The 14500-nt window shown below is 37.1% G+C and overlaps 1 protein-coding gene across 4 annotated transcripts in view; it reads left to right on the top strand.

Annotated features, from left to right (window-relative positions):
* Positions 1–12693, top strand: part of LOC132180841 (structural maintenance of chromosomes protein 6B) — a 28843-nt gene extending 16150 nt beyond the window's left edge. For 2 of the 4 annotated variants that reach the window (XM_059593813.2, XM_059593816.2), the window contains 18 exons: positions 309–383; positions 617–721; positions 2065–2234; positions 2339–2441; positions 2636–2748; positions 3469–3673; positions 4217–4348; positions 4441–4555; positions 4641–4726; positions 4828–4923; positions 5452–5588; positions 5723–5825; positions 6014–6093; positions 6218–6296; positions 6461–6518; positions 6813–6910; positions 7368–7462; positions 11753–12001. In XM_059593813.2, coding sequence (XP_059449796.2) covers positions 309–383; positions 617–721; positions 2065–2234; positions 2339–2441; positions 2636–2748; positions 3469–3673; positions 4217–4348; positions 4441–4555; positions 4641–4726; positions 4828–4923; positions 5452–5588; positions 5723–5825; positions 6014–6093; positions 6218–6296; positions 6461–6518; positions 6813–6910; positions 7368–7462; positions 11753–11810 — 1908 coding nt within the window. In that variant the 3' untranslated portion in view covers positions 11811–12001. Of the gene's footprint in view, positions 1–308; positions 384–616; positions 722–2064; positions 2235–2338; positions 2442–2635; positions 2749–3468; positions 3674–4216; positions 4349–4440; positions 4556–4640; positions 4727–4827; positions 4924–5451; positions 5589–5722; positions 5826–6013; positions 6094–6217; positions 6297–6460; positions 6519–6812; positions 6911–7367; positions 7463–11752; positions 12002–12210; positions 12228–12284 lie in introns of those variants that run through there. The other 2 variants (XM_059593814.2, XM_059593815.2) reach the window with 2 other exon arrangements.
* The last annotated feature ends 1807 nt before the right edge of the window (positions 12694–14500 follow it).

Raw genomic sequence — 14500 nt, 5'->3', positions numbered from 1 at the left:
GGTTGGATTTGTAAATGCTAGATCGATCTCTTTAATTTCTGTAAAAAATCTGGGCTTCTTTTTTCTCCCCAGAAATTCTTTAACTCATTTCTCTTTAACTTTGTAGTTGGTCAATTGCAGTGGCACTGTTTTATTGGTCTAACTGGTGAGCATTTGACCATTAAGCATGTGCCATGTAACTTGTAAAGGTTGTATTAAGCCGTTTTTAATTTATAATTAGATAAAGTTATTGACTATTCTAAATTTGTTCTCCTGACTTAATATCCTGTCCTTCTTGAGTAATATTCATAAAACTTTGGTTCCTTTAGATTGAAGAACTTGAAAGAAAGCATCGTGAAATTGCTTTTTCCATCCGCGAGCTACATCAACATCAAACCAACAAGGTGCGGATTAGTGGTCAAATGCACTTGTTTTAATTGGTGTAACTATTTGTCTTGCAGTCTTAAATGCTTGTGAAAATGGACACTTTCCTATGTCAGCATATGCAGTTGTAGATCCATGTTTACCATAATCTTCCTCTTTTATTTATTTATTTATTTTTAAAACTGTATAATGGACAACATTGTGAGAGCAGATTGCCATATTGTTTAGTAGTGACATTTTTTTTTCTTGACAGGTTACAGCTTTTGGCGGAGATAGAGTGATTAACCTATTACGTGCAATTGAGAGACATCAACAGAGGTTTAAAAAGCCGCCTGTTGGTCCAATTGGAGCCCATTTGGTGTGTAACAGATGATTGTCTGTCTGCATGCTGAAACTTTCATAATCTTTTCTATACAAATATTATTGCGTGTGTGAGTGCATGTGTGCATGTTTCAAGGGCAGTTTGTTCTCTTTTTTGGAGGGTATGCAGCTCTGGTTCTTGATGTATCTCTCTTTTTGTACAGTTTTTTTTTTTTTTTTTTTTTTTTTTATGTGAAAAATGGGCATTGAATCTTTTGCCTGATTAATGATTTGAAATAATAGGTGTTTTCTATGGTTCAAAATATATCCAAATTCGTGCATATTATGATACTCGTGCTGGCCTTTCTTATTTATGGTATGATAATAGTGTTCATTCTGGGATACATCTTCCATGAGTACTTTCTTTGTAGTTTGTATTTGCTAATCTTTTAATTCAAATTGAGTAACGTCTCATTAGTGGCTGAATCTGTCTGTAACAACCAGGTCCCATATTATTTATAAAAAAAAAAAACAAATCAATTGGGAAGAGGAGTTGCCCACATAGAGTTGGTGGTATATAGAAAAACATTCATGGGTGCTAAGTCCCACATTTCTTACTTAGTAGGTGAAAACTGAGTTTTACAAGTAATTTTAGGGAAGCTCCAAATTGACTAATCATTGGGAGTGATAGTGCAGATGTGGCTAGCGCTTTTTTTTGGGTCATTACAAAGTTATCAGAGTCACCTGATAATGCCATGTGTTATTGTCAGCACTGCAATACTTGGCCATGACAAGGACAGGGGTTTAAGGGGAGACATCCCGGTCCCATGTTGAAAAGATGAGTTGCTCACATAAAGTGGGTGGTTTATAAAAAGACATTCATGGGTGTTAAGTTCTACACTGCTTACTTACTAGGCGAAACTGGGTTTTATAAGTGATTTTAGGGAAGTTTCAAATTGACTAGTCCTTTTGGAGTGATAGTACAAATGTGGCTTGCGTTTTTTCCTGGGTTATTACATTGTCTATTTCTCATGTCCGATCATTTGTGTTCTTTATTTTAATCAATGCTTATCAAAATTTATGAAACTTAGGCACTAGATATTGTGAACAGAAGCTGTTTGAATAATACCGGTGAAGTTTCTAAATTCTGGGCACATTTTATTGTGTTATCTTGCGTCCTGTTTGAAGTTTTGTTTTCTGATTTATTTAATCCCCAAGTACATTTTTTTTGGAATTTCTTTTGATAAAAATATGGTTTTACAGTTGGGGGAGTGAGACTATGATTTTGTTATTGTTTACTTGGTTCAATTATGCGTTTGAGCATCAATTTTTTGTTGCATGCACATTATATTATGGTATCATTGCTGGCTAACATCTCTTATTTTTGGCTATCTACTGCAGACCTTGGTTAATGGTGATACATGGGCTCGTGCTGTTGAACATGCCATTGGGAGATTGCTTAATGCATTCATTGTAACAAATCATAAAGATGCTCTTCTTTTGAGAGGGTGCGCTAGGGAAGCAAACTATAGCCACCTTCAGATTGTCATATATGACTTTTCAAGACCAAGGTGGATGCATGCCTTTATATTTTGATGAATAGGAGTTGCATGCTGTGTTATGACTGACCATGTTGGTTCTCTTTTTTATGTTTTTCTCCTACTGTGTGGTGTAGGTTGAATATACCACCTCACATGCTTCCTCAAACAAGTCACCCAACTACTCTTTCTGTTCTACATACAGAAAACCACATTGTCTTTAATGTGTTGGTGGATATGGTAATTTCATGTCTTCCTACACTTGTTCAAATAATGTCTGTTGACTTATTATTGGTTGTTGATCTAAATTTCTTTCTTCAATAGCATATTTTGGTTTTCTATTTTAAATTTTTACCTTTTGTGGCGTATGTATTATTTCTCAAAAAGTTAATGGTGCTCTGGTGCACCTTGTAACAAGTTTGTTGTATTTCCAGGGTGATGCTGAGAGGCAAGTGCTTGTTAGAGACTATGATATGGGGAAAGCAGTTGCTTTTGGGCAAAGGATCTTGAATCTGAAGGAGGTTTACACTTCAGATGGATATAAAATGTAAGCCGAATTAGATTATTAATCTCTTTTTTTTTCTTTTTTTTTTTTTTTTTTTTCCACATTCGCTCTAAGTGGGCAGTATTACAAGGAGATTGCAAGAGTGACGACATGCACTTACCAGCATAAATTAATAAATAGGTTACTCTGAGTAGTCTGTGAGATCAGTGGAATTACAATGAGTATAGATGCTTCTGTTTGCATTATACTGAGTCTTCTACTTATGTTTAATTTCATCACCAGCTAGTTGTCTTGATCAGTGGAGATTTGTGATATATCATCAAAACAATATTTATTAATTATATACTGCCAAACTGTTCATTTCTCTGTTGTCTTGGTTGCAAAGATAAAGCTCCTGTGCTTAAGAATGTGAGGTAGGCATTTGATAAGGGTGTATGAAAGACATTGAGTTATGCAGGTGTCAACATTTTGCCTCTCTCAGCGGCCATGTCTGATGATTTATTTAACTTTGGCCAAACCATGAGGCATCTTTGTTTTTTGGTTGTTGGTCACAGACAGCGGAAAGGCAGAAACTGTGTTTGGGCCTTGGGTAGTATCACTCAAACTCTTAATATTTGCAGCTGGTATATGCACATGTTCTGCTGATGTTTGATTTATTAATTCTGGTTTCTGCAGTCCATGTACTCTGGAATCTAAACTCTCTTACTAGTAGGATGCAAGTGTGATTTATGGAGCAATAATTTAGTACTGATTCCTTTCCAGGTTTTCTCGTGGCTCAGTCCAGACTACTCTTCCCCCAAATAAGAAGCAAAGAAGTGGCCGTCTTTGTAGTTCTTTTGATAATCAGATTAAGGACCTTCAAAGAGATGAATCAAATGTACATGAAGAAGCTCAACAGCGCAGGAGGAGAAAAAGGGATGCAGAGGAGAGTCTTCAGGATCTTCAGGAGACTTTAAGAAGTATAAAGGTACTACTAAATGTTGTAACATGAATATGTGCTCCTCCCCCCCTGCCGTGGCATGTCCACCTGTGTAGGGGGGTGGAGCCTCTTCACCTTTTGCGGGGGTTGATTTCCACCAACGCAAAGGTTGGCAAGGGTGTGGAGTTCCACCCCACCGCCCTTTGCAGTTGTGGAGGGGGGGGGGGGGGGGGACACTGGAGGTGGGGTTGGGAGACGACCAACATCCAATGAAGGGGCAGCCTCCACCCTTTGGATGCCATTGCCAACTCCCTCCCTTTTTAATTTTTTTTATGAGTAACAAGTCCAGCCTCTACATCTGAAAAGTGTTTTTCATTGTTTAAAAAAGCGTAAAGAGTTTTGCAAATTTTGCTAAACAAGGCCTTTGATTTTCAATTATTGATCAATAACAACTCTATTATGGAACATGGTCTTTATCAGTTCAGTTGGTTCCATACCATCTCTCTCTCTCTCTCTCCCTCTCTCCCTCTCACACACACACAGCTTTTTCTGTCATTCATCTTTGATGATGGCTATATTTCTGTTGTGTAGAAGAGGCGTCTGGATGCAGAGCGTGACTTGATGTCGAAGAAACTAGCACTGCGTGATGTAAAGAATTCATATGTTGCTGAAACTAGTTCGTCACCTGCATCGAATGTTGATGAGCTTCATCAAGAAATCTCAGTTTGATCCCTCATGTTTGCACTTATATTGCATTTGGATATATACATTTTTTTTTTCTCTAACAATATGGTCCTCTTGGGAGTAATTTCTAGAAAGCCCATGAGGAGATACAGGAAAGGGAAATCTTGCTGGAAAAGCTCCGAGTCAGAATGAATGGAGCTGAAGCAAAAGCCAATGAACTTAAAGTATCATTTGAGAATCTTTGTGGTATAGTAACAATGCTGTTATGTTTCATATTTGGTTTTAATTATGAATAATTCCAACTTATTTTTTTCTCCTAATAAAATTGTAGAGTCAGCGAAAGGGGAAATTGATGCATTTGACAAATCAGAGAATGAATTGATAAAGCTTGAACAAGCACTGCTTGATGAAGAATCGGTCCCCTCTCCCTTTCCCTGAATCTTCTTCTCAATGCTTCATTGCAGTTGCTATAATGTTTTTCTGTAAGTTTTGTCTAATGTTTGAAATTTAAATCTCAGAAGAAGAGCCACTATGAAGGTATAATGAATAACAGGGTCCTTTCTCTTATCAAAGAGGCAGAGGCGCATTACCAGGAGCTTGAGAACAACCGTCTGGTACATTTGATTCCCTTCTTAAGTTACAGCAATAGATTTCAGTGTTGCTCTGAATTCCCCCTCCCCCAAAGTTCCCTTCTGTTCTTTTGTTCTTAGAAGGTTAGCACCCACTGTTGCTTCTGCCATGTGCTCTGTAAATTCCAATGAGCAATAGGAATAAAAGTTTTACGGTTTTAGATAAATGGGCCATTAGAAGATTAAGTTGGTTTAGATGGCTTTTAGATAAATGGGCCATTAGAAGCTGAAGTTGGTTTAGATCTCTCTCTCTCTCTCTCTCTGTGTTAAACTGAAGGAAGGCGGCTTTTTTTTTTTTGGTCTCCCTTTAGTTTATCTTCACTCACAATTGAGAGTGCAAGAAGCTAAAAGTGGAATGCCAATAGCATTGCCCTTTCTGTTCATGTTACTATTAGCATTTGTGCTTCTCTATATCTTTTTGCTTTGTGGAATTACATTTTAGACTGTTTAACTTTAAAGCATCCTAGCAGCTCAATTACTCGCTGATGTGTTTAGTACTGGTTGAAACTGCAGGAGAGTTGCAGAAAAGCTTCTATTATTTGTCCTGAGAGTGAAATTGAAGCTTTAGGAGGTTGTGATGGGAGCACCCCAGAGCAACTTAGCGCCCAACTAACTAGACTAAACCAGAGACTTCTGCATGAGAGCCGGCGGTGAGGACATTATCATCTGTCTTTGTATTACTTGAAGAACAGCCAAATGCCAGTTTTTAGTAAATTATCTTAATTCTCTCTCTCTCTCTCTCTCTTTCTCTCTCTCTCTTTTTTTTTTTTGGTTTAATTTGCAGGTATTCTGAATCAATTGATGACCTTAGGATGTTGTGTGAGAAAAAAGAGCGCAAGGTTCTAAGAAAACAGCAAACTTACAAAGGATATCAAGAAAAACTGAATGTAAGTTCTATAATTCTTTCCCCATATATTAGTGTCTGTAGTGGCAGGCATATTCCATCATTTTAAGCTTATCATGATTTGTTCCTCATTTCTGTTTCGGATTTTTTTAATTGGAACCCAACCCTAATGTATTCAAATATCTGTCTCTATTATGGGGTTCTTCTGAAAAAAGATTTATTGAATTGCAGGCTTGCGAGAAAGCGTTAAACTTGCGATGGAGCAAGTTTCAGAGGAATGCAACTCTTTTGAAGCGCCAGTTGACTTGGCAGTATGAATTGCACTGTTTCAAATTGAGTCACATTCAATAAGAGTTTTTTTTTTTTTTTTTTTTTTTTTTTCACGTTTTTAATATTTGTGAGTATTTATAATAATTAGTCCATCTCTCCAATTAGATTCAATGGCCATTTGAGAAAAAAGGGGATCAGTGGACAAATTAAAGTTAGTTATGAAGACAAGACCCTCTCCGTTGAGGTAAGCAGCTTGCTTTGTACTGGAGTACTCGTTTGGATCAACTAATTTGTTCTTTCAGCACCACTTTTAAATCGATTACTTTCATATACCTTGCACCTAGATACCTGGAAAATTTGGGATAAAGTTGCCATTTTTTCTCTATGCTTTGAATATGTTTTTGTTAGGTTAAAATGCCTCAAGATGCTTCAAGCAGCACTGTTCATGACACTAGAGGACTTTCAGGTTTTTTTTTTCCTCCATAGACTTTACAAATAGGTTTTCCAAATTTTTTCCGCTTTTGAAAACTTCAGGATCCTATACAGATTTCTTAACTACAACCAGTTTTGTGGAATACTAGAAATAATTTGTCTTTGATTTGCTCACAAATATTTGGGACTGCTCAATTTTTTTTTTTAAATATCATTGTGGACTCCTTTCACATATTTTGAGATTAATTTTTTGGGTTGAATTTACAACTTGGGAAATCTTTTAAAATTGAGTAATTTTCCTGTGGTTGGTAATTTAATTTTGAATTAGGTGGTGAACGCTCTTTTTCAACATTATGCTTTGCCTTGGCTCTTCACGAAATGACAGAAGCTCCTTTTCGAGCAATGGATGAGTTTGATGTGTTTATGGTAAGGGTTCTTTTTCCTTTGTTTATAAGAATGTCGGTGTCTTTTATTTTTTTCTTTCTGGGCATGCAAACTTTGATCACTTTGCCTAGTTGGGTATGCAGAAAATGAGTTTTGCGGGTTGTCTTATTTGAAATGTGAATGCATGTTATTCCCTTGTGTGCGATGTGGACATTTTGGATAGAAAGTAATACTAGGAATTTTGATGGTATTGAGCTTTTTTTGCTTATGATCAAATCTTAATTTTTGAGATTGTTGTATTGATTGGATAACTGCTTTAGGCAGTGTCCATTTTACATTTTGTTCTGAAATTTAGATTGTAGTTATTTAGGAGACTTCTAACGCTCACCCTGTGTATTTGAGCTTTCTCCTTTTTCTAATGATTTTTCTTTTATATATCATAAAAAATTTGTGAATGAACAGGTCCTGACAATTTTAGTCCATTTCATTTGCTCTTTAGGATGCTGTTAGTCGGAAAATCAGCTTGGACACCCTTGTGGATTTTGCATTGGCACAAGGATCCCAGTGGATATTTATCACCCCTCATGATATTGGGTATTGTATCTAGACAGATCCATGAATTGATGTTGTTTCTTGATGATATAGAAATTGTTTGGTGTCACTTTGCACTTTAGATACTAACAATGGTGTTCTTGCATCATTCAACTCACCCACATGTCATTTTGCTTGTTGCTTTGGACTTGGATTGTATATTTTGTTCCTACCATACTAGGGCACTGGTTCAAGAATACTGCTAGTTCTGTTCAGAAAATTATAGGCTTGAATGACACACATCCAAGCACAGGTGAATCCTTTGTTATTCGTTTGGTCATATAAAGCACAGAATAATTTGAAACCAGTTTTTTGGTGCTTTAATACAGAGATTGGTTGATAGAAGTTGTAAGCAATTGAGATAAGGAGTAGCATATCCAACTTCATTAAGTTGAGCTCTTTAGTTACAGAGTTTCAATGATGAGATTAGATGTGTACTAATGTGTTCTTTATGAACACTATCTTCTTTTCATTGTACATATATTAAGGTAAATCCATAGTTGGAGACCCTGTCATTTGAGAAGCTTAATTGAATTCGGGAGTCGTATTGCAGATGATTCCACCTGCTCAAATTCAAGGTAAAATCTGAGCTTGTCAGTATGGTGGCATGAATTGGATGAAAAATAGAGTTGGAAAATTTCAGCATAATCTAATGGCCTACTTTAAGTTTTGGCATGTACAACGGAACCAAATAATGCACCATTGAAAAAGAGTGGTTTAATTTAAGCTGGAGGTGAAAAAGGTTGAGGGAGACTGAAAACAACATGGATAGGGATAGTGAAGAAGGATATGATAATTAGAGAGGTGGTAGAGAGTATGATTTTGGATTGGATAGAATGACAGAAACATTTTAACCTTAGTAATACTTGTTTGAGACATGCCTTTATTGGTCTGGGATGGTTTAGGGAGAAAACAGTTGTTGCCTTCTATCTTTTAGTACTACTGGTGATGCACTTTAACATTGGTATCAAGTACTCAGGTCATGTTTGTCTTCTTTTCTCCACCTGTTTTCTGTTTCTTTGTTATTCATTTATGTTGGAGTAGGAGAGGAGAGGGGAGAAGAAGCAGGGAAGAGAGATGGGGGAGGGAGCTGCTGTAGAATTGGATTGTGTAAACATTCGGTTTCATATTCTACGAGTTGACTGGGGAAGCATTTTATCCTTGTTGGGGTTGTGGAATGAAACAGAAGAAACCAATCAAGAATAAAGAATATACACAAAAAAACACAAGAATTTAACGTGGTTCACCCAAACTTTGGGCTACATCCACAGAATTGTTGTAGTTTCCACTATGAAGAGAAAAAATACAAATTACAATGATGCTCTCTCACCATCATACTAACTACTACGGAGTTTAGAATATGATAAATATATTGTGTGTCAGCCGCCCTATTTGATTTATTCAAAGATTAGGGCTACAAGCCCACAAGTCAAATGACAAAATTACCCTCTATGAAATTCCCACAAACTCGCTTCAGCCAACATCTTGTGAGAGTCGTGTGAAGTTTCTGCCCCTTGCTATGCCACAATATCAGTTGAGCCACTGTTGAGCAAGGCTTGAGTGAAGTCTCTGTCTGTCACTTATTGCATCTTGCTCGAGCAGTTGTCGAGTAAGACTTCTGCCACCATTTCACTCGAGCGACCGTTGAGCGAAGGTCGAGTGAGATTTCTGCTCGAACCTCCTGCAGATTCCACAAAGATCAAGCTTTACAAACCCATCAATCCTTCCAGTCATTATATACAGGTTACCTTCCTATGGTATGGCATAATTATAATTTACCTTGCCTTTTGAAAACCATCCCAAAACTTCAGCAACTCTGGAGGAACTGAAAAATAAAACATTAAACTTGAATGTCTTGCAGATCCAATCATCTAATGCTGTGTCTTCATGCATTTTGCTCTCTCAAAGTAATTTCTAAAAAAAAAAAAAAACATTCTCAATAATGATAATGTTAGAAATGGGTCTTGGGCCTAACTCAACCCAAAAGCTAGCTCAAGAGTTGAGGTTTTTCCCTTACCCTTATAAATGACGAATCTTCTTAATACCCTCGCCATGTGGGACTTCTTCCAACACGCCTACTCACGTGTGGCGGGAGGACATCTAAGCCAACACGTGCGACAATGGGTGACTGTGGGCCACAACCAATTGGGCTAGGCTCTGATACCATGTTAGAAATGGGTCTTGGGCCTAACTCAACCCAAAAGTTAGCTCAAGAGTTGAGGTTTTTCCCTCACCCTTATAAATGACCAACCTCCTTAATACCCAGGCAATGTGAGACTTCTTCCAATAGATAATAATAATAATAAGGTTATGGCTAGATGGATGGTAAAGTTCTTGCCATGTTGGAAAAGAAGGTTTAGTGACTTTAATGGTGTTTGGTAGGGCTGGGCACGGGGCGGGTTTGGTGTTTTTTGCCACCCGACCCGTGACCATCGGGTTTGGTAAAACCCTACCCGTTACCCGAGTTGAAGGCACTAAAACCGCCGGGTTTCGGGTAGGACAGGGCGGGTTGGTCGTGCGGGTCGGGTATTTCTCTTCTTTAGAATACCAATTGTTTACCATCTTTTTCTTCTTCCTGCAACTCCATTACATCATTACAGCAGTTCTTCCAGCAACTCCATTACATCATTACCAATTGTTTACCGTCTTTTTCTTCTTCCTGCAATTTCAGTTTTACATCATTACACAATCCAACTCCATTTTAATATATTCATACAAGAATGTCGAAGAAGAAAGAAATGAAAATGTATTGCATCTAATCAATACAATCACACAATCGTACATACCAAAAACCAAACAGGTGCCTTAGTTTTCTATCTTTTCTATCTTCTCACAGAGAGAGACACACAGAGAGAGATGAGAGACAAACCTGGGATCGGCAAGGTTAGTGCTCTGGCACTAGAGGGAGCGGCGAGAGAGAGAGAGAGGAGCGGCGAGAGAGAGTTTGAGAGAGGAACGGCACCGGCGGCGGCGAGAGTGACTCTGAGAAGAGCTGCGACTGCGCCGACTGGGAAGTGAGGAGATTGAGAGACTGAGAGTGAGAGAGGCGAGTCAGACGGCTGGAGGATTAGAGGAAGAGGGTATTAGGAATTTAGGGTTTTTTTGGTTTTAAGCATATAGGGGCGGGGCGGGGCAGGTACCCGCCTCTTAAAAAATTATATACCCGTGGACCGACCCGACCCGCACGGGGTCTGATTTTTCCCAACCCGTATATGCCAAAAAACACCTTAAATCCGGTGGGGCAGGGCGGGTTGGGCAGGTTTTTGCCCACCCCTAGTGTTTGGAATGTAATCCCTTGTCTAATGTGAAGAAATGCTTGAAATTTCGATGATTGTGAGAAGACGAGCTCGGATTTACAACTTTGTTTTCTTAAATCTCTCTTCAAGTGAGGATCTCTGTTAATGCTCTTCTCGATGTTTCTAACTTTGTAGATTTTTGTGTTCTATTTCCTTGCTCTTGATCTCGTTGGATGTTGTACCCTCCTATGTACTTGAGTTGCATCCCTAGTGCTTTTAATAAATTTTCTTTACTTATATTAAAAAAAAAAAGAATAATAAGAAGGCGGAGGAAAAGAAATTCTGCAGAACTTGTGTAAAACAAATTGATGAGGTGTTCTTATCTCATCGGTCATGTGTAAGTTACATGTAAGCTTTCTATTTATTTAGACGGTAAAACTAACCATTTCAAATTGCTCCATAGCCCAGAGGTTTAGTGACGGTTTATAAAAGAAAATGAGGTAGATTATATTCATGTGGGAGGCAATTTGTAATTTCTCCTAATATATATTAACCTCCTCTGCCTTGGACATAGGGGCACTAGGAAACCACATAAATGTTGCCGTCTTTGTTTCCTGTTCTGTTCACTGTTTTAATGGTTTAATCTTGGGGTTTCATTTGATGTCTTTTTGGAAAATCCTTTTAGTAATTTTCTGGGTTTTTGTTTCATTCTGATTGTGTTAGTCATGTTAGATGGGTTAGATCCTGGGTTCATGCTGGTAGCACACTGCTTTCCGCAACATACTAATTTACTGATGCTAGTGGTGACGCTGATATTTAAGTAGTATGTTTTTAACCATGCAAGTGACGTTTGGGCTATGCCATGCGTAGCAGACCAATTTTGTTGCTACTAAATCTATGTTCCATTTGAATATTTGGTTGTTGTTATTGCCTTGTTCCTTTTAGCTTCAGTTCTAACGGCAGTCATGATTTGATTTTTACTTGGAAGCCAAACACAACAAAATCCAAGTAAATCTTGATGGTAAATAAAATATTGCTTTTGATGCTTTTGATACAGCATGGTAAAACAAGGGGAGAGGTTAAAGAAGCAGCAAATGGCAGCTCCGCGTTCTTGATCACCTATCTGCATGTTTTTTGCTCTCTATGTTCAGGTAAAAGCTTGACAAATGTTGCCTGTGGATAAATTATGTAATATGTAGATGACTACTAATATTTAATGTCCATTTCACTTTTTCATTTTTAAATACTTTTAGGCCTTGATGCCTTTATATATTCCACAATGTGATGATGTCTTAGAATTCTTAAATTTTGGATTCCTATTCTTGTTCATAGAATACACACACAAACAGACTTGTACGCCCACACGCCCACACACAAATTCACATTTATCAGAAATGTGATAATTTACACATTCTGAATAAAATCGGTTTTTGCCCTAAAATAATCGAGTTATTTTGTTTGAAAACCTGCAAGAATCAAAACTCATCTTCTTTTCCTTTGAATACTGTGTTGAAGCACTTCATGGAGGTGATCTGACATACACTAGCCGTAGTAACTGAAAACTTCACCTTGTTTTATGGTCAAACTAGTATCAAAAAGAACATTGGGTGCCCATAGTATCAAATTGGACAATAATCCGACATGGAAGGTCAGGTCTACAAACAATTTGAAAAACAATAGTTTGGACTCCCCAATGAAGGCCAGCTAAGAAGAGTGGGTGCCAATTCTTAATGCTAAATTATTGACTTGCGCTGTCGATGCCCTGCCCTACACGACTGGCTCCAACATACAACTTTCTTGAGATCCAAAAACTTTAGAGCTGATCATCGTAAGTGGACTGAGTCGTGTGAGTATTTCACATAAACAATTGGCATATCCATATCAGAAGTCAGAACCTTTGGATCTTCATTTTCTTTCTTTGCTTTATATAGTCCATGTCTTATTTATTCGAATCTTAATTCAGTTGAAGAGATATGTAGTCCTATTGTGTCTTGTACTCGTTTGGCTTGATTGTGGTTCAGCCACTCCCATCAATTTTTTTTGTTTTTTGTTTTTTTTTTTTTGGGCCATTTGGGGGTGGGGTGGTTTAGCCGCCTTAGGCCGGCTAGAGTTGGTGGCCGAATCACCTCCATGGCCTTGAGGTTGGTTCGGCCACCCTCTATTTGGCTGAAGGAGGTGCCCGAGCGACCCTCATTTGGTTAAGGAGGTGGCTTGGCCACACCTTGCAAAGTTTTTTCATGTACATGTAGTTTAGTTTTTTGTTTTTAGAATTATATTATATTTTATTTTTATTGAGAATTTTTGTCAAACTATTTTTTTGGTAGTTTGGAGGGACTTTGTCGTAATCTAAAATTTTAGAGACATTGTTAATTAGGTAGTAGTTTCATGGGACATGACTTTTCTCAAATGTAAATTTTAAAGAGTAATGCTATTTAGTAGATTGTTATACGACTGTCATACAACTAAAATGATGTGGTAGTCTAAATTAACCCTTGGTTTTATTTTTATTTTTTTACAAGCCTTGTATGGCAGTTACACTATTAAGTTTTAAATGAGAACAAGAGCGGCTGAACATATGAGAGCTTATACCTTAATGATTGGTGTGAGCCCCATAGTTTCCAAAGACTATGGGGCTCACTGAACCGTTTATATGCATTGCTTCGTCAATGGAGTTTGTGGCCCCCCACTTCTAAAGGAAATTTTAAATCATAAACGGCTACATAACGGTTATTTTGATGGGACATCCTAGTATATCTTAGAAATAGAAAAACGAGTTCACAGTGTACCAACTTGCACAGCCAAACATGGCCGAAAGGGAACTGTTAGCGACGGGAGGTGGGATGTAAAGGCGAATCTATTCTTTTCAAAAAAAAAAAAAAAAAAAAAAAAGGCGAATCTATTGCCATACGTGTGCTGTATTTGAAGCAAGGTTGGAAAATGATTTTGGTTCCTTAATTATTCATTAGATTTTTTAAAAAGAGCTATTGATTTATTTAATTTAGTTTTAAAAATGTCTCAATATTATACTTATTATGGTTTTTGGTTAAATCAAGCGAAAAATGGGTGATGTGCAATACACAACAATAATACTCCTTTATTAGATAAACATTTTAAAAAAGAAAAGAAAAAAAAAAGGAAAAAATTGCACTTTACTCTCCCAAAGTTTGGGGCCATTTTCAATTCGACCACCAATGTTTCAATTTTTGTAATGCACTTCCCCAAACTTGCATTTTTTTTTTTTTTTTCAATTTGACCAATTTCATTCAAAAATTTTCATATTGCCCTTAATTTTTTTACTTTTTTTTTTATTATTATTTTTTAAAAAATAAAAATTGGGGGTTGCAAAAATGGCCAGATGGCCAAAGGGGTGGCTACGACCACCCCGAATATTTTTTTTTTTTAATTTTTTATAAAAAAAAAAAAAAATTATGGGCAATATGGAAATTTTTGGATGAAATTAGTCGAATTGAAAAAAATTTGAAAGTTTTGGTGCATTGCAAAAGTTGAAACATTGGTGGTCGAATTGAAAATCGCTCCAAACTTAAGGGGGGTAAAGTGTAATTTCCCAAAAAAAATAAAATAATAAAATAAAATAACACCATAGGAGGATACACTGAAAAATGATTGAAGGGGCGAGGAGCTAGAAGTAGAGCCCAACACTCCCTTGGAGAACCACGAGAGAAAATTGATTTCTCTCTCCCTAACTCTATTAGGTTCTGAAATCTTGTATCTTATAACTAGCCCAAATATTACCATTAATTATATTCTCTTATACTATAAAAATATAATCAATATACGATTTATT

The sequence above is a fragment of the Corylus avellana genome, chromosome 5 (genome assembly GCF_965113065.1).
Source record: "Corylus avellana chromosome 5, dhCorAvel1.hap1.2, whole genome shotgun sequence".
Taxonomy (NCBI): Eukaryota; Viridiplantae; Streptophyta; class Magnoliopsida; order Fagales; family Betulaceae; genus Corylus; species Corylus avellana.
Note: the sequence above shows the minus strand (reverse complement) of the source record. Positions and strands in the feature narration are given on the sequence as shown.